General features: G+C 33.5%; 1 protein-coding gene and 1 long non-coding RNA gene across 2 annotated transcripts in view; both read left to right on the top strand.

The window, feature by feature from the left end:
• The window catches only part of LEMD3 (LEM domain containing 3), a 79472-nt gene extending 64374 nt beyond the window's left edge, over positions 1-15098 (top strand). The window contains exons 6-14 of the mRNA XM_008584459.1: positions 6847-6926; positions 7014-7159; positions 8021-8122; positions 8234-8336; positions 9340-9518; positions 11879-11960; positions 13679-13784; positions 13891-13969; positions 14201-15098. Of these exons, the coding sequence (XP_008582681.1) occupies positions 6847-6926; positions 7014-7159; positions 8021-8122; positions 8234-8336; positions 9340-9518; positions 11879-11960; positions 13679-13784; positions 13891-13969; positions 14201-14364 (1041 nt within the window). The 3' untranslated portion in view covers positions 14365-15098. The remainder of the gene's footprint in view (positions 1-6846; positions 6927-7013; positions 7160-8020; positions 8123-8233; positions 8337-9339; positions 9519-11878; positions 11961-13678; positions 13785-13890; positions 13970-14200) is intronic.
• LOC103600215 lies at positions 15097-16558 on the top strand. Its single transcript, XR_551374.1, has 2 exons — positions 15097-15129; positions 15286-16558. It is a non-coding gene; the product is annotated as an uncharacterized LOC103600215 (long non-coding RNA).
• Positions 16559-20593: the final 4035 nt, after the last annotated feature.

The raw sequence follows: 20593 nt of genomic DNA, 5'->3' as shown, positions 1-20593 counted from the left end.
AGCAAGTACCGAGGCAAGAAGAAATTTTCTTCTTCTACTCATGCAGTCACACCTTGGCCTGAAGCAGAAGGCCCAGAGCCAGCCCAGCAGACTCAGTAACTCCGGCTGGCCGGACTGTGCTGCTCGCCAATCAATATTTGTGGTTTTTTAAGGACTCTCTAGACTTGTTTTTTTCATAATGGTTGTACTAATTTACATCCCAACAACAGTGTATATGAGTTCCCTTTTCTTCACATCTTCACCAGCATTGGTTATTGTCTGTCTTTTTGATAATAATCATTCTGACTAAAGTGAGATGAAATCTCATTGTGGTTTTGATTTGCATTTCCTTGATGATTAGTGATGTTGAGCATTTTATTATATACCTTTTGGTCATTTGTATGTTTTCTTTTGAGAAATGTCTGTTCCAACTCTTTTGCCCATTGTTTGATTAGATTATTTCTTTTCTTGCTATTGAGTCATTTGAGTTACTTGTATATTCTAGGTATTAATCCCTTGTCAGATGCATAGTTTGCAAATATTTTCTCCCGTTCTGCAGGTTGTCTCTGAACTCTGTTGGTTGTTTCCTTTGCTGTGCAGAAACTTTTTAGTTTGGTATAATCCCACTTGTCTATTTTTGCTTTTTTTCTCTGCTTTTTAAGTCCTCTAGTCTTTGCCCAGCTTGATGTCCTGAAACATTCTCCCCGTTTTCTTCTAGTAGTTTCATGGTTTCGGGTCTTATGTTTAAGTCTTTAGTCCATTTTTGCATATGGTGAGGGATAGGAGTCTAGTTTCATCCTTCTGCATATAGCTACCCATTTTCCCAGCACCATCTATTGAAGAGACTGTCCTTTCCCCAGTGAATATTCCTGGCACCTTTATTGAAGATCAGTTTGCTATCACTATATGGCTTTATTTGTTGTTCTCTATTCTGTTCCATTGGACTGTGTATCTGTTTTTACGCCAGTTCCATGCTGTTTTGCAATATAACTTTGTAGTGTATTTTGAAGTCAGGTAGTGTGATGCCTCCAGCTTTGCTCTTTTTGCTCAGGATTGCTTTGGTTATTTGGAGTCTTTTACAGTTCCGTATAAACGTTAGAATTGTTTTTTCTATTTCTGTCAAGATTGTCATTGGTATTTTGGTAGGGATTGCATTAAATCTGTAGATTGCTTTGGGTAGTGTGGTCATTTTCACAATATTAATTCTTCTAATCCATGAACATGGAATGTCTTTCCATTTGTGTCCTCTTCGATTTCTTTAATCAGTGTTTTATAGTTTTCCTTGTAGAGATTTTTCACCTCCTTGGTTTAATTCATTCTTGGGTATTTTATTTAAATTTAAATGTTTACTCTCTGGACCTTTACAAGAGAAGGAAAAATTGGCATACCTCTGCAGCTTTTTAGGTGGCTACAAAAAGTGAATAACAAAACAGTTTAAACTCTTAAAATCACGTTGATGTTATATAAGCTACAATATTATTATGAACTGTTTAATTAGCATAAGTAAGAAAAATACTCAATTTTTAATTTTACCAACATTCCATTTTGTAATACTGTAGTGCTCTATATATTATGTAGAATATTTGTGGAAGTAATATCATAATTAGGACTTCAGCACCCTATTAAACCTTTAATGAGGTTTTAAATAAATTATCAATTGTTTTTTGAGACTGTGTATCCATAAAACATTCATTGTTCTGTTGTATTCCCGATAGTGAGTGGATATCAAATGGTATTAACATGGGAAAGGAAAATAGAAAATGGGAAAAACAGCAAAAGATACTTTTATGTCCCTTATTATTTTATAACTAGAAGTTTTAAGCTCTCTGTTCTTCCTGTACTTGGCTTGTAAGGGTCCTTGTTAATTTGAACCATCATGTACATTTTTTAAGGACAATTAATAAGGACAGTTACATTATTTAGAATGTCTTCAGCCTTCTAAAATTTTTATTAAAACTTACAATTGCTAAACTTGGGAATTTATTTATTTATTTTTTCTTTTTTGATCGGTAAGGGGATCGCAACCCTTGGCTTGGTGTCGTCTGCACCACGCTCAGCCAGTGAGTGCACTGGCCATCTCTGTATAGGATCCGAACATGCAGCCTTGGCGCTGCCAGCGCCGCACTCTCCCGAGTAAGCCACAGGGCTGGCCCTTATTTGTTTTTACATTATCTGAAACTTAACATTAATAGCCTAGTCTTCAAAGACATATACTTGTCTACTAATATATGTAGTAATGCAAAGCATGTCTTAATACTCTGCATATTATAGTAATATAAGCTGAAAAGCATGTATATAAACAGAAGTAAATGCAACATATATATTTCATTGATTTTTTTTTTAGAATATCCATGTCTTTGAAGGGTGCTGTAGTGTCTGTGTCTTTGAAGATTTTTATAATTTTCATGTCTTTGATGGTTAAAGTTTTTGAAAGGATGTAATTGAATATAAAAACCTATACTAGTGAATTACATTACAAAGAAGAATAAATGCAATAATGTTTTCTCCTTCAAAAGTCCTATATGTCTAGGTTTGATCTAATCCTGATCTGTACAGTATAACAAGAACTATGTTCTCTGGATGCCCCTTCATCTCTGTATGTTCAAAGCTTTTTTTCTTCTCTAATTTTAGAACAAGGGAATATGAATTCTGTTTGATTTTTGGTTATACACAAAGTGATTTCTAGTATGAATTGAGTATCCCTGATTCCAAAATTCAAAATGCCTCAAGATCTAAAAGTTTTTGAGCACCAACACGATGCCTTAAGTGGAAAATTTCACACCTGACTTCATGTGACAGCTTGCAGTCAAAATGTAGGTACAAAACATGCAGATTATTCAATGTCCCAAGGGAAGAAAGACCCTCCCTTCAGCTGTGACATATCTTTTCTGCGCATGCCCACAAAGGATGATAAAATGGTCACAGGTACGGGTTAGATGCATCAAGCACAGGTTCTCCACAATGCCCCTCATATGGTGAAGACCTGTGTGCATTATTCACAATATTTTTTTTTGCTTGTTCTCTGCTCTGTAGTGTAAAGGTATTGTTAAAAAATATTGAAAAAGGTCTGAATATACTAGGTAACTGTGATAAGAAAAAGTGGAAGCACATTTATGTTTATCTGTACCATTGAAAGTCAGGCTGTTAGAGAAACTGGACAGTGGTGTGTGAAACATTTTACCGAAGAGTATGGTGTTGGAATGACCCGCATATGTGACCTGAAAAAGCAGAAGGATAAACTGTTGAAGTTCTGTGATGAAAGTGAGGAACAGAAGTTAATGAAAAATAGAAAAACACTGCATAAAGCTAAAAACGAAGATCTCAGTCTTGTATTGTCAGGGTGGATCCGTCAGCATTGCAGTGAACAACATGCCACTTACTGGCATGCTGATCATGAAGTAAGCAAAGATCTATCACAATTAACTGAAAATTGAAGAGAACAGTGAATGTTCAACAGGCTGGTTGAAGAAATTTAAGAAAATACAAAGTATTAAATTTCTGATTTGTGGTGAAAGCATGCTGCTAATCATGAAGCAGTGGAGAAATTCATTGATGAGTTTGCCAAGGTCATTGCTGATGAAAATCTGATGCCAGAACAAGTCTATAGTTCTGATGAAACATCACTGTTTTTGTGTTATTGCCCCAGAAAGACAGTGACTACAGCTGATGAGACAGCCCCTACAGGAATTAAGTGTGCCAAGGACGGAATAACTACTGGGTGTGCTAATGCAGCAGGCATGAATAAATGTAAACTTGCTGTGATAGGTAAAAGCTTATGTCCTACCTGTTTTCAAGGACTGAATTTTTTACCAGTCCATTATCCTATCCTCAACTGCTTCTGATGTTTCTTCTCACCTAAAAAAATAATACAGTGTACAGTAACCTTTTAATCAAATGTTGCAACATAGGTGTAGATCTAAAGCCTGCTGCTGTTTGTTGTTGCTATTGCTTAACAGTTGATAAGGGTGTTCTGTTGATGCTGCCATCCTGCTTAGTTACACTGAACACATGACTTTTTCACTGTATTAATGGTATGTCGTATTTTTTTACTGTTAAGTACTTAGTGTGAATAAGTATTAAGAAAATGATTGCTTATTGGTAGCATATAAATTCATAGTCAGGAATGATGGTGATGCCAAACAAACTCAAATTGTCCACATGGGTGGCTGAGATAGTGACACCTTTGCTTTCTGATGGTTCAGTGTACACAAACTTAGTTTTATGCACAAAATTATTAAAAATATTGTAGAAAATTACCTTCAGGTTATGTGTATGAGTACATGGTGTATAGGAAACAAATGAACTTGGTGTTTAGATTTGGGTCCCATTCTGAAGATATCTCATTATATATATGAAAATGTTTCAGAACCTGGAAAAAACCAAAATTCAAGACACTTCTGTTTCCAAGCATTTTGAATAAGGATGCTCACATGTAATGTATTTATGACATTTGGAACAGTAATTGTCTGAAATTGTTTTGTATAATTTTGTCACGTAGCATTTTAAAGCAATATTAAATAAAAATCACTTTTTTTTCATTCTTTTCTAGTTCCTGCTCGTATGAATACATGTCTTTTATAATTATAAATATGTATAAATTGAATGTTTTAGTTTTACTTTTTAAGCAGATAGTTGTTTAGCTTTTATCATGATCATTTCTGAATTTATAATACCCTTTAAAATGATCTCATATATAAACTATTTCGTGATTATTAAATACTTACATTGTCCGCAGGTTTTTTGATGTTTATAAATGCTGTAAGGAATAATCACACTTAAACAAAAAAACAGATGGCCTAGAGTTATCTTCACCATCTTAAAAATCCTGATAGTAGTTTCACATTAAGTAATGATGCCTAGCAAGAGTAGTTTTGCTTTGTAAAACTTTTGATTATATTTGCAAATTTGATATATTAAAATAACTTATTAGTTTATTAGTAACTAAACTGTACTTCCTAATATGATCTATTGAAAACCTTGTAATTTCCAGTGCTGTTAAAGAATCTCTTTATAAAATGCAATAGCTACTTCTTAAAAAATTCTTTTTTTAAAAAAGCCTTTTTAAAAATGACTTATTTCTGCTTTTAGAAACTCATTTTTTGTACTTTAGAAAGTCCATAAATACATATTTTCTAATAGACTGTAAGCTCCAGGAATTTTGACTGTTTTGTTCAGACTGTTTACTGTTATCTCTAGTTCCTAGAATAGTACTTGGCACATAGTGAGCCCTCGATAAATATTTGTTGAATGAGAATTTTTAAGGATGTTTATAACAGTATTATTTAATATACTTTAAAAAATATTTGTACTCTAAATGTTTATTAATACAGGGTGATTAAAGTGTAGAATAACCATACAATCAGACAGTATTTTCGGGTTTTTCCATGTGTACTGAGATTGACGTAATACTTTCTTTGTTCCATGAAAAAAAGCAAGTAGAACAGTATGTATTATGAATACTATTTTTAATATTTTGCCTTAAAAAATACATACCTACTCATACATGGCAGTTCTTAAGCTTTTTTGAGTTTCTATAGTTACTGAGGACTTTAAGTAGCTTTTGTTTGTGAGAGATATACATATATAGTGCATGTTTATGTTGTAAATACATAGTCATGCATCTTTAATCAGGGATATGTTCTGAGAAATGTAGTGCATCATTAGGTAATTTCTTTGTTGTGTGAACATCACAGAATGTACTTACACAACCTAGATGGTGTAGCCTACAAGACACTCAGGCTATCTGGTATAGCCATTTTAACCTTGCAGAATTACCATTGTAATGGAATTTGTTGACCAAAATGTTAAGTGGTGCATGACTGTGTTTATTCTACACAATTATTCTAATATGGCAAATCTATATTATAAATCATATAATTATTACATATTTATAATACAGATTTGCCATATTAAAAGTTAAAATTGAAAAAATTTTAAGCTTACTTTTGGAATAAAAATAACCCTACTACACGTTAAGGTAATAAATTTAATAAATGTGTTAAAATTACATGTAAGTAATGTATTTTTATGAAAATTATCTCTGATATTACACCAACCCTCCACAAGTAGTAGTTTCTTAAAAGTTAGTTGCAGTGTGGAATTTGAAACCCTATTAGTGAACTTTTTGTACTCTGTCTCATAAAGTCCTTTGGTCACTTTTGCATTTTGAATGGATCTGTTACTTGTTCCTGATTTTATAACCTCATGCATTGGTCATTTAAAAAGTATTAGTTTATTGAGTTATGCAGGTCTTCCAATTGTTGACACATTTCATTATGCAATATTAAAAAGTCACTTTTGTTAATATCACAGCAATCACATTGGAAAGGTCTTCGAGTACTGTGAAGCTGTCAAGGCACAGTGATGAATGCAAGTTTTTCAAAATTCTGCTTTTCATCTAACGCTTGAATTTTATCATTGGTAACACAGTCAATTTTTATTAAATTGATGGACTTACAGGATTCACTTGTTAAAAAAAGGTCTACAAAACCTCCAAATCTGAATAGTTTGCCATTTGTTCATCTGAAAATAGTTTCATTTAAAAAGGTGAATGATTCAATCTTATCATGACACTTAAAAAACAAACTATTAAGAAAAACCTTCCCAAATCCATAAATATAAAAAAAAACAAAAAGAAAACAGCAAAATATTAACAGTGGCTACATTAAAGTAGTGGGAAAATGGTGACTTTTTTCCCCCTCTTTCTCTCTTATTTTTCTGTAAGGAATAATACATTTTTTATTGTTTGTTACATAGTTAACATAAAAATATTATATAGGGTATATTATTTACAGAACAGCTTACAAAGAGTGGAGTGAATGTGAATTATTAAGAATAGTTAGTTATTTTCTCTATTTTTCTTGTTAGGATTTAGGTCCTGAATATGAGGATATATTTAACACCTCATTGCAGTGGATTTTAGAAAATGGAAAAGATGTTGGAATAAGGTAAAGGATTTGATATCCACTTTGACCATTTTGTACTGTGAGAAGTGAATTTTGACTTTAAACTCTACCTTCATTATTTTTAAATAGGTGTGTTGGGTATGGCCCTGAGGAAGAATTGACAAATATAACCGATGTGCAGTTTTTACAATCCACAAGACCACAGATGTCTTTCTGGTGTCGTTTTCGACGAGCTTTTATTACTGTAACCCACAGGTTATTGTTGTTATGCTTAGGTAAGTTGACAAGATGAAAAAGGAAATACATTGCAGAGTAGAATTTTCATGTCTGTATTTCACTAAATACCAGAGTTGAGAATTCACTTCTGTGATGGTTATCACATAAATCATATCTGGAAGTCTTCATCCATATAATAAAGTTGAGGTTTTTTTTAAAAATAATGTCTGTATTAGTCTAAGGGCGTAGTAAATAGTAATATAAGGAGAAGTAGGAATAAAACTTTGCCCTTAGAATGAAACAGTAAAAGTAAGTATACTTAGTTTCTACATAGAAATCTACTTTGGAAAACAAAACTGGAAAATATAAAAAATTAGCTTATTTTTTAAATAACAAGATATTATAAATTAAACTCATTAAAATTATTTCTAGTTTTAAAAATATCCTTTACTTGAATTAAAATTTTTATTCGGGTTACTAGATTTTATGATTGATAGTAGTAATTTAGAAGATATTCATATCTTTTTTTTCCCCTTTTTTCTTTGCTAGTTCTTTAAAAATAGTTTACTTAAAGTAATATTTAGTTTGTTTAGTCTCTTAAGATTCACTTTTCTAGTAGTTTAATGCTGCAAAGGAGAAAGTTTGTGAAACATATTTTGTATTTTTAAAATAGTTAGAATTGAAATGTTTAGTTTTCCACGTAATGAAGTGTTTTTTCTAGAGAGAAGTGAAACTGTGGAAAATGTTTAATATTAAATATTTCTATGTATTTTTAATTACATAACTAATTCCACCCTCTGTTTTAAGGCTAATTCCATTATTCCATTATGGCAGTTAAAACAATCACTGTAGAAACTTTGCAATATTATTAAATGCCATTGACCACAATTTTGAAAACGTGAAGTATATGAATATTTCAGGTGTAGTGATGGTTTGTGTCGTTCTGCGTTACATGAAATATCGCTGGACAAAAGAGGAGGAAGAAACAAGGCAGATGTATGATATGGTGGTAAAGATTATAGGTATGGTATTTGTAAAAATCTAAACTATTTCTAGAATAGTCATTGCATGATAAACTGTAGTATGATGTCAAGTGATCGATTCATTTGTAAGTTTGTTTGATTTATTTTCAGATGTTTTACGAAGTCATAATGAAGCTTGCCAGGAAAATAAAGATTTACAGCCTTACATGCCTATTCCACATGTGCAAGATTCTTTAATACAGCCTCATGACAGGTGTGTTCAAAGCATTATAAGTGGAAGTAAATTAGAACATAGATGTGTTCTGCAGTCTTGAAAATTGTATTGAAAATTGTGACTCTTTTCAGCTATTCCTGTTTTACTGTATAGACTTTTTTTGTACTTTATACTCTCCTTTCTTTCTAAATTCTCTTCTATTATCCTGATTTTGAGTAGCATAATAGATAACAGGACTTCTAAATCATTCTCATTTCTATATAATCAGTCCTCTGTATCCATGGGTTCTGCATCTGTGGATTCAACCAACCATGGGTGGAAATTATTCAGGGGGGGAAAAAATTCCACAAAGTTCCAAAAAGCAAAACTTGAATTTTCTGAGTACCAAGTACTGCGTTGAAGTCACATGAATGAAGTGATGTGTAGGCATTGTATTAGGTATTTTAAGTAATCTAGAGGTTATTTAAAGTATACAGGAGGATGTGCATAGGTTATATGCAAATACTATGCCATTTTATATGTGCGGGATTTGAGCATGGGGCGTGGGGGGTGTGTTCCTGGAGTCAGTCTTTCATGGATACTCAGGGCTGAGTATACATTCTTGATTCTTTGTCATCAGTCTCCATCTTATTTGCTTTAATTTCACCTTGATAAAGCAACAGAGACAGACATAGCCAGTGGCATTTTACTAATGATTTTAAATGCTTATTTTGTTTTAATGAAGCTTTTAAAATAAAAACTAAAAAATAACTTTTTGAAAATAAAATATGATGCCATATCCTAAACCAGCATTCTTAACCCTAACAACACATTGTAGTCACCAGTGGAGCTTTTGAGGGAAAAAAAAGATACAGCTGCTCATGCTCCAACTGTGAGGTTGAAACTCTGATTCTGAGGTGAGGCACGGGCATCTAAATCTTCTTTGAACAAACTCCATGAGTAGCGACAATAGCCAGAGTTAATAACAACCATTACTTCAGTTACTAATATTTCAAAAAGATGACAAGATGATAGTAAATTTGTCATTTTGTTCATGTGATAGGAAAAAAATGAAGAAAGTCTGGGATAGAGCTGTTGACTTTCTTGCTGCTAATGAATCTAGAGTTCGCACGGAAACACGAAGAATAGGTGGTGCAGATTTTCTAGTTTGGCGGTGGATCCAGCCTTCTGCATCCTGTGACAAAATATTAGTAATACCTTCTAAAGTATGGCAAGGTCAAGGTATGTATTTTTAACCAAAAAAAAAAAAACAGTAGTTTTCTTCTAATTTTTCAAAATAATCATCCATGTTTAAGTGAAACAATACAATTTGAAACTATGTGAAGGCAGATCTCCCTTTCCACTTCCATCCTACAAAGGAGTCAGTGATACTCTTGTCCTTGCTAATATAAGCATAAATGGTTTGTCTTGCCATTTGATCTTGCCTTTTTTACTTAACAAAGCACCTTAATATTCTAGATCTAACTGCACTCTTTTTGTCTAATTTCTTTATGCAAATAAGACACACATAATTTGTTATATATAACATAAACATATATGTCACATATATTGCACATATAAGTGGAATCATAACTTTTTCACTAATCTTTTTTTTCAGTTTTTGCTTGCCTTCCTCCTATTTCTAAGACTCTTCCACCTGCATATCCCCCCTGCCAAGTACCTCTTGTGGGTATCTTTCCATGTTTTTTTAATGCCTGCATAGTTTCAAAAACATGCATATATAAGTATATAGGGTATATATAAATAAGAATATTGGCCGCATGTGCACTCAAACCTCTACCACACAGGAAAGCAGAAAACAAAGTATCAGAATATTGTGAATGGTAAATTCTTTTTCTGCAAAAGCATGTTTGTCAATGTTTGCTAAAATAGTACTTATGGAAAAGGTAAGTAAATTGCTTTGGAGTTGCAGTTTAAAAACCCAGTCACTCCTTTTTTCCTCCAATTAATTTTCACTTTCAAAAAGTTTGAATAATAGGCTTCTTTAATCATAGCATAAAAATGATGCTTTGATATTGCCAAAGATTATACTAACAATAAATTATTTCCTTTCAAAGATGCGTGCAGGGCCGATTGGTTGGCTCACTTGAGAGACCGTGGTGCTCATAACACTGAGGTCAAGGGTTCAGATTCCTGGACTGGCCAGGTGCCAAAAACAAACAAACAAAAGATGCATGCAGACAGACCCTGTAAAACTGAAAACAGAGAATTCCTTATTTTATTCGACCTCTTAACAGTGTTTGATAATTGAGCCCTCCTTGAAACTTTCTTCTTTTGGCTTTGGGGATGCCACTTTCTTCTGGTTTTCCTCCTACCTCCTGACCTTTTCTTCACTCTTCTATATTTTTCTCTTTTCCTGGACCTCTAGGTGTTGGAGTTTCTCATTGTCATCTTTTCTTCTCATCTAGATTATCTTATGCTATGACTTCATTTACCGTATATGTTGATAACTCAAATTTATATGATGAACTAAAAGTCTTCTGTTATGGTTTTTAGATTTTTCTATCCGGTTGTATACTTATCTTCTGTAGTAGAAGATGGGTACCACACATTCAAAATGTGCACAAACTCAATGTTTTTTCTTCCCAAACTCACCTCTCCTGAGTTCCTCGTCTAGTTAGTTGATTATTCTGTAAATTAAAAATTAAACCAAAATGTTGGTTTATGCCATAAATCTGGGAGTCAGCCTTAATCTCTCCTTTACCCGCCTTTGTTCAGTCTTTTAGCAGGTTGTGTCAGTTCTCCATCAGGGTACTGCAGAAAATTTCTGGAAAAATCAAATTAAGAGATATGAGTTCTAGAACTTTTTGAAGACCCCTTGATTCTATCTACTTTCCATCTACACTGGTGCCTATCTTATAAACATCACTATCATCTCCCTCTTAGATAACTGTAGTAACCTTTTAACTGGTCTCTTTGCATTCACTTTTGCTCCCACCTATGTGATTCTCCACATAACAATATTTTTAAAATTTGTAATTTTAATAAATAAATCCCATCATATTATTCCTCTCCTTAAAATACTTGAGTGGTTTTGTATTACTCTTAATAATAATGTCCAAATACTTTAATGTGGCCTGCATGGTCCCAAATAATCTCACATCTCCCTTTTCAGGTTTATCTTTCTTTCTTCTCACTCCAGCCACATTGGCTGGCTTTTTTAGTTACCTGAATATAATGAGCTCCTTGCCTCAGCTGCTGAGTATAAGCTATCACCACTGCTTGAAATGTCCTTTACACCTCTCTTCATCTTGCTGATTTTTATTTATTCTTCAGTTCCCAGCATAAATTTCACTTTCCTAGACTAGGTTAAGTTACTTCTACAGTTTTCTGTACTCTTTTTTCTTAGGACTTATCGCAGTTATAACTTTGTGGGTGACACTGTTTATCATCTGTCTATCACACTAAACTGTAAACTCTGGGAGAGCAATAATTATCTGTCTCGGTCACTTTGACATCTAACATAAGGGGTCTGGCTCATAGTAAAAGCATGTAATGAATATTTTTGAATGAACTGAGTAACAGTACCTTTCAACAAAATGGAACAATAGCAAATAGTAAAACTAATTTGTTTTTTGTAGCATTTCACTTAGATAGAAGAAATTCACCGCCAAATAGTTTGACACCATGTCTAAAGATTCGAAATATGTTTGATCCAGTTATGTAAGTATTATGACCCAGAGGTACATGTCACTTTTATTGGGAATATTTGGCTGAAAAATGCATGATATTCTTAAAATGCTTTGTCTATAAATAAAAATATGTTTTCCTTCTGAATTTCTAACTATAGAAATGTTATGTTTTTCTGTTCTCTTTTGTTAAATTCCAAGCAAAGGTTTGACCAAAAGACCCAGCTATATAAAGATTTGTAAGACTTTTATAAACCTTTGTATTCACTATGAATCCTCATAACAGATAAATAAATGCTTGAGGGAAATTAATGACAATCAGTATCCTTTATTAAATGTATAAGTCATGTCATACATGACTGTGAACATTTTTGCTTCAGTAAGCAATAAACATAAAACTATCTGCTTTTTAAAAATTTCCAATCTCTAATTGTAAAAAATTCCCTCCAAAGATGTACACACCTTCCTCTCTACAAGTACTGTCTGTACTCGTCCGTTTAACATTTGAGGAACTTTGCTGACATGTAGTTAACACCAACACACACATCCAGAGAGAGCACAGTCAAAAGTTACTGCCTTAGAATCCATAATATTTCACATATAAGCTGTAATAATTTTTAGAATTACCTTCTTAGAGGTCAGTGCTTATTGGTCCAGTGATATAACAGATCAAATCCTGGTTTTTACCTTAAAAAAAAAAAAAAGACAGTGGAAATTGCATTATGTCTGAAAGTCCCATCTAATAACTCATTTATTTAAAAAAAATTATTGATGTGAAGAGATTCCAAATAAGTAACTACAAAATTGGAAATGTGGGGAAACACTGTCAGTATACACACACACGCGCACCCACCCACCCTCTGTTTTGCAGAGATAGAAACAACTAGCAGTGTGGTGAATACATCTATTGGGAATCTTACCTCATGCCTTAGGGATTAATCAATGCCAGTCTAGTATTTTATTTCCTAAGATGAAAATTTTAAATTTAAAGTGAAGCCACTTACCCCATACCTAACTATCTATATCTCACAAGTGAGACAAATGTGCAGGAGGTCTTAAAGCTCTCATAGTAAGGTGACTGAGCAAAATGTTTGTCCTGTATCATCACTCTTCCATTATTTTGAAAAAGAGAAGCTCAGAATATAGTATTTACTAAGAGTTTTCCTTAAGTTTAGGAATTTGAAAATGTTATTAAGGGCCGGCCCCGAGGCACACTCGGGAGAGTGTGGCGCTGGGAGCGCAGCAGCGCTCCCGCCGCGGGTTCGGATCCTATATAGGGATGGCCGGTGCGCTCACTGGCTGAGCGTGGTGCGGGCGATACCAAGCCAAGGGTTGCGATCCCCTTACCGGTCACAAAAAAAGACAAAAAAAAGAAAAATGTAATTAAAATAAAAGAATATTCAACTTTTACAATTTTACAAATTAAAGTGCTTTTTAAGGTGCTTATTTAGAGAGAAAAAAAGAAACATTGCAAGTTCTTAGGATTTTAGATATACAAATGACAACCCATTTGTTCTTCTGTGGTGGGCTAATCACTTCATTGCCTCAGCTCTCAGCATTCTTTCATTGGAAAGTGAGAGAAGGGCTGTGACTTCTGCTTGCTAATATTTTTAAATACACCTACTGCTGGTCAATAAGCATTTAATTACTACTAATTTTAATGATTGTAGGATATATATGTTGTAAAAGACAATGAAACTTTTTACTAAGTAGGAATATGGTTGTTGATTTTTGTTTGTTATTAATTTTTAGGGAAATAGGGGATCAGTGGCATTTGGCCATTCAAGAAGCAATTTTAGAAAAATGCAGTGATAATGATGGCATTGTTCACATTGCAGTAGACAAAAATTCACGTGAGGTAAAGTAACTTTTAGTATTGAATTCCACGTTTTCAATTTATTGCCGTTAAACTAAGACTTTCTTCTCTTTTTTTCCTTTCTTTTTTTTTTTTAAATATATCACAGGGTTGTGTGTATGTTAAATGTCTATCTCCAGAATATGCTGGAAAGGCTTTTAAGGCATTGCATGGCTCTTGGTTTGATGGTAAGAGATTTGAGTATTACAAACATTTTGAAAAAATAATTATGGTTGAGTATAGTTTAATGTTAAACTATACTAGATTTTAAATTAAAGAATTTTAGGTTAGCATTTTTCAAGTAATCATTTTAGGTAATTTTATTTGTGTTTTGTGTTCATGTGTCTTACCACATTTAATTTTCTGCAGATATTAAACACATTTTTACAGATCTAAAATATTATTTTTATCTTAAACAGGGAAATTGGTTACAGTAAAATATTTACGACTAGATAGATATCACCATCGCTTTCCCCAAGCTCTTACTTGCAACACTCCCCTGAAGCCATCAAATAAACATATGAACTCTATGTCTCATCTTCGTCTTCGGACTGGCCTAGCCAATTCTCAAGGTGGTTCCTGAAAAGACTTTCTTCCACTCCTAGGATTGTTATTTACAATAGGAAAATTCCTGTTTGGCTTCCTGTCTTCCTTTTTAAATGCTTTTTGTATGTAGTATTTTTATTGATGAATATAGCTCTGTCTGAATGTTCCAGAAATCTTAAGTTTCCAAAGGGATTTAGCATTGAGGCAGCAATGCTGAATAGGTAGAATAATTGTTTCATTCAGTTTTTGGAGTTCAAAGTTCAGCCAGTGCATTTAAAGTTTTGCATGAGGAACATTGATTTTATTAAGCATTTTCAGATATGGTGGTTGTATTTTTGCACAAAGAAGTGTTTGGATAACCACACAAAAGCATGGTGAAGAGGCTTCTTGTATTTCCATAATTTCTTGTGAACTGATGTTGTGAATTTTGTATACAGTCACCTGCATAGTTCCTTACAGGCTAATGTGATAAAACTGTTAATTTCCCAATTTAACCTTAGGTTTGTGTTGCTTCTAAAAGATTTATTTGCTATAGCTGGAATATGGGAAAATTAATTTGGGCTTAGTGGTTACATATATGTGTAAGTGGATGTACATGTACTTAAACTGGCTTTTGTATATATGTATAAATGCTGGTGGTGGCGAAAGTAGTCTTGTTTTGTGAGGATGTCTGCATTAAAGCAGTAAAATAAGCTTTCTGTTTTATTCATAACCTAATGTGTGTGTATATATGTATGTGTATATGTGTGTGTGTGTGTGTGTATGTATATAGGTATATGTATATACACACACACACACACACATACACATATGGCTGTACTGGAGGATGTCTGCATTAAAGCAGTAAAATAAGCTTTCTGTTTTATTCATAACCTAATGTGTGTATATATATGTATGTGTATATGTGTGTGTGTGTGTGTGTGTATGTATATAGGTATATGTATATACACACACACACATACACATATGGCTGTACTATCATATAGATCCAACAGCCAAACACCTGGAAGTATTAGGTACAAGTTTAAAATATCTTTTATAGGTTTTATATAAAAATGTCTGAGTATTATTTTGTGTCAAAGTTCTGATATCAGTTGTAATGGATTCAAATTTATGTGAGCAATAACGAAGCAATTGGCATATATTGGAAAAATATTTTCTGAGAAGCTGTATTTATTATAAATATTAGGGCTTTGACATAGTACCATTGGGAATAAGTCATTTTCCCAATCTATTTATAATTTAATGAAATGTTAAAGCTCATGTTATATGTCAAGTTAAAAGCAGGGCAACATTGTTGTAGCAAAATGTGTATTTGACAAATTATACTTGTAATTTGGGGTCATGAAAGATTGCAGTATAGTAAATACACAAGTGACCATTGTTTTGTGCCTCAGTATTTAATTTGTTTCAGTAAAGTTACTTTATTACTGTTTATGATTTCCAATTAAAATAGTTGTTGAGCAAAGTTTACCTGTAATCTAACAATTGGCTTTTTAAAAATAACCCATTGATCTATCATTATCAGTCCAAATGAATATGTGAAACAGCTGAAATTGTACCAATTTTGATTTTGTTCAAAGCTCAATTTCTTTTTTTTTTTAATTGTATGTGTTGGGTTTGCAGCATGAACTTGCACAGATAATGCACGTTTTCTCGTTAAGTAAACACGATGCACACTGTTCTGTAACAGAAAGCCCTATTGTGCCTTACCTATGTGCTTTTGTGGGCACCATGTTTATGAAGAATAAAAAATGATTCGTTATCTGAAGAGAATAAATTTTAAATTCTCAGTTTATTTCTCAGATGCTAACGTGTGAAAATATAAATATACATAATATATAAAGTAACCAATCTTTCTGTATTTTATGTGCATCATAGTGATTTATCTGAGCTTAGTAACCCCATCTTGTAACCTGTTGCAAGAGTGAATGTAAAAAATAGTTGTGACATTTTAAAAGGTCACCTTTTGATGCAGATGCATCTTTTTCTTCTAAAACATATTTCATGTAAACATTGTACATTTATTATTGTAATATATACTGTTATGCAGCTTATTTTATCAGAAACTGTTAAGCCGACCAAGATCCCTCCCTGCAAAGACAGATGGGAATGTGTATAATAACTTGATATTTGAGAAGTTCTGAAGTTTGATGTAATCTGTTACTTGTCCTGTTAAAAAAAAAAAAAAAGGAAAAAATTCTATTAAAAATTTATTAGGTTTTTTTTAATGTGTCTTGGCTTTTAAAAAACTTTTAAGTGCCCTGTGTCTTTATTTATGTGGTCTTTTTTTGTTTTGTTTTGTTGTCGTTTTTACTGGTGAAAATACCCTTTATTTTAAATCTTATTTTATTTGGGGATCTGTGAATATATGTGTGCTTATAAAGATGGATGAAGGTCCTAGAGTTAATTTTAACCATCCATTCCTCAGCATCTTAAATTTTCTTTATGGAAATGTCTCATCCAACTTTCAAGTGTTTGAATCAAAGTGGGGCAAGAATATAAATCAGCTGCATCGCTAAGTACTATTTAGTTTAGCTAGACACTTTTTCATAGCAAGATTTTCTCAAAAAAGGAGGCAGTTCTTTTACACATTCTGGCTCAAACTCTCTCATCATAAACCAGTAACAGTTTATGGGCTAGCTACTGTGAGTAGCATTGGACGTTTTAATCAAGTAAAAAGAAGACTTGATAAGCCATGAGGTAGACTTATCACTTGCTAAAAAATGGCACTGTTAATGTGTTAGGGATACAAATGTGAAAAACACATGGCTGAATCTTCGAGGTGGTCACAATCTAGAGGAAGAACACGGCATATAAATTAAAAGATAATGCAGAAAATACAGTGAGAGAGAAATGGGCAGAGGGAATTCTGATAGTACAGAGAGGCATCTTATGCATCTTAATAGAATAGAACATCAGAGCAGGTGAGGTAACAGTTGACCATTTTTTAATTCAGTTTAACACTTACATGCTTAATTAGTGTAGATACAATGATAAAAGTCTTTCCCTTGAGCTCTCAGGAGAGCTTCTATTCTGTGATGAGCTCATAAGAATTAATGTGTAGAACCTGTGTCATGACAAAATTCATACTCATACTCATTGGTTTGTAGGTTCCTGAACATCTTGTGAATATTAAATCTTGATATTGAACTTCCTTATATTTTTCTTATATTCATGGTTTGTGATTTCCAAGTGAACAACATTTTGATGTGTCATGTGCCCGGAATTCCTTTATTTTCCTTTAGTAAGATTTACCTTGCAGTTCTGACTCCCTGTCCTAGTGACCTGCATGGCTTCTTTGCCCTTTTTTCCTAGACTTATCTTGGCAAGTCAGTTCTTCCAGATGGCTCATCAAAAGATGCTAAATAAAGCAGAATTTTGGCAGCCACTCTTTTGGGCTCAAGAGGTACTTAGGAAGTGAGAGTAGCAGCCAGAAGTGTAGTTTAGAGAAACTGAATGTCCAGGATGTTCATTCCCTTGGCCTTTAAGCCCCATTGAGGGAACATTATGGCTAGAAATGCATCATGATGGTAGGTTTCTACACTTGAGAACCTCTTCTAGGGGGCAGCAGGATAGACTCGTTTTGCTGATTCTTAGATTTTAAAACTAGCAGAACCTGTCTGTGTTCTTAGATTTACTTTTTTTGGTTTTGTTTTGTTTTTGGTGGCTGGCAGATATGAGGTTCCAAACTCTTGACCTTGCTGTTATAACACTGCACTCTAACCAACTGAGCTAACCAGCCAATCCCAGATTTACCTTTTCTTCCATGGGAGAAAAGACCTGCACACGCTCCTGAAATTGGAAAGAGGGTAATCTAGGCATAGGGAATTTACCTTTTCTTCCAATGGGAGGACTTGAAGACCTGTATACGCTCCTGAAATTGGAAAGAGGGCAATCTAGGCATAGGGAGCACTTGAACAAAGATTGTTGAGAAACAACACAGTGTGTGTATAAACACAAGCAGTTTTGTATGGCCAAATCACTAAGTTTAAAGCAATAAATAGAGATATATGGAAAGGTAGGCAATGGTCACATCATGGAAGTCTTTTTAGGTAACATTATGAAGTTTGGATGTTGGCCATTAAAGGGAGTTCAGGTGATAAATGGATGATGAGGATTTGTTGGGATGAAGAATAGAGAAAGGATTTAAAAAGTAAGTATAAAATGGGAAAGGCTTGATTAATTGAATATTGAGAGAGAAATTGATGTCTAATTGTCTACTATGAGAAATGTAGAGTCCCAACATTTGGAGACTAGATGGTAAGGAACAAATTGGATAGGAAAGATGGTATTTTATATATATATTTTTTGAGTTTGAGAAGCCAACAGAAGATTTAGGTGGGTGTTTCTAGCAGGTGAGTAGATTTACAATTCTAAGATATTTTGAGAACCATCTGAGCTAGAGGTACAATTTGGGAGTTACAACCATGAAAGTGAGTTAGATGACCCAGAGTGAGTGAGTCCAAAGTCATATAGAGAGAGAAATTTAGGTTAATTCATGCTTCCAGTATGGATCTGGCCATCACATCTTGGGCACGAGTGGTGACAATCAGCTTTGTATCTCTTGAATATTCATAACCAATAAAAAATGTACTATGCAAAAAAGAAAAATTTAGGTTAATCCCAATTCTGTCATACTTAGATGTGTGGCCCTTAGGTGGGGGTTGAGGATGGGGTGTGAGAGAGGAAAATTTGAAATAAATTTAGAAGATAGGATTTGAAAAGGTCTTTGAATGTTTGAAGTGGAAATCTTATATGACTATCCCATTTCTGGCTTGGGCAGCTAGTTGGATGTTGATAACATTCCCCAAATTACAGATTATTGGAAGGGGGCAAGCAGCAAGAGGCCAGTTATGGTGTTAGATAAAATTTCACAGAATTGAGCAAGTTAAGCAAAGTAATTGTTCTAACTTCTCTTATCTGTCGTAGGACATAGTTGGAGGAGGGGCAAGAGAGGAATGTCTTTGAGAATCTCCTCCAAAATATAAAATTGTTAGTTTATATAATGTTCTGGCATTTTCTGTGGTTCTTCTGCATTGACTAGAAATTTTCTTGGTTTGTAGAAAAATGAGATGTTGGGTAGATCTAGAAACCTATGACTCAAAGAAGAAATAAATACAAAATGACCTTTGTCAACTTTCATACTGTTAACTAAATGGTTTGTCATATATTCAAAACTAGAAACTTTTTGAAGCTTTGCATTATATAGCCTGTGTAATTATGGTCAAGTCTTATAGGCCTAAAAGCCATTTTTTTTCTTGGCGACTTTTCTTTTTTCTTGCTGTGATGAGTTGATTTGAAAGTACAATTTTGGAAGGGCAGTCTTATTTTTATATTTCCTTGACCGTTGCTGTCCAACAGAAATATGTCAGCCTTGTGTAATTTAAAATTTTCTAATGTCCACATTAAAAAGGTAAAAACTGGGTGAAATTAATTTTAATATATTTTAATACAGAATGTCTCAACATTTAATAAAAAATTTTATTAAGCGGGCTATGTTTCATGCTTTGAAATCTGGAGTATATATTACACTTAAAGCTAGAGACAGCCTGGTGTATGTGACTGAAGTGCTCTACATTTGGTCATCTTACAGCCCATAAATCTAGTTGTTACATTTTCATTAGAAATGCTTGTTATATATGTAGATTTTATAAAATTTACAATTGAGACAGATTCACATACTTAAATGCTTCCCAACATACTTAATGTTTTTTTAATTTAAATCAAAAGAAAACTTCGTTTTACTAGCCACAGTTTAAGTGCTCTATAAGTCACATGTAGCCAGTAGCTACCGTGTTGACAGTCTAGACCAACCTGTACCTTTTTAGCCAAATACCAGTCCTCACCCAGCCACTTGTCCTCCAGCTAAACTAAACTGCTTGTCTTTATCATACACACCTAAATTTTATTTGATTCTGCGTTTACTGACATTGCTGTCTGCCTTTAGGGATATTTCTCCTATCATGCCTCTTTCCTCCCAGCCACACTAGTCTTTCTATTCCTCCAAGAAGTTGAGCAAGGATAGTAAATAGAGCAAGCTTCCTAATAGAGGCGGACATTGAGGCCAAATCATCTACTGTAGGGAAAAAGAGCTTAGGTGACTAGTACAGAAAGAGTACACCGAGTGCACAGAAAAAGTTAATCCCTAAACTTCTGATCATTCAAGTGAGAAGTGAGCTAGCTTTCATCTTCCAGGTTATGAGAGGCATGCTTAAAGTACCTGAATCGATCAGGATTTAATCTAAGAATAAGCCAGGAAGAGG

Source organism: Galeopterus variegatus, unplaced genomic scaffold (genome assembly GCF_000696425.1).
Source record: "Galeopterus variegatus unplaced genomic scaffold, G_variegatus-3.0.2 Scaffold3265, whole genome shotgun sequence".
In the NCBI taxonomy this organism is placed as follows: Eukaryota; Metazoa; Chordata; class Mammalia; order Dermoptera; family Cynocephalidae; genus Galeopterus; species Galeopterus variegatus.
This window is presented reverse-complemented; position numbering and strand designations above follow the sequence as displayed.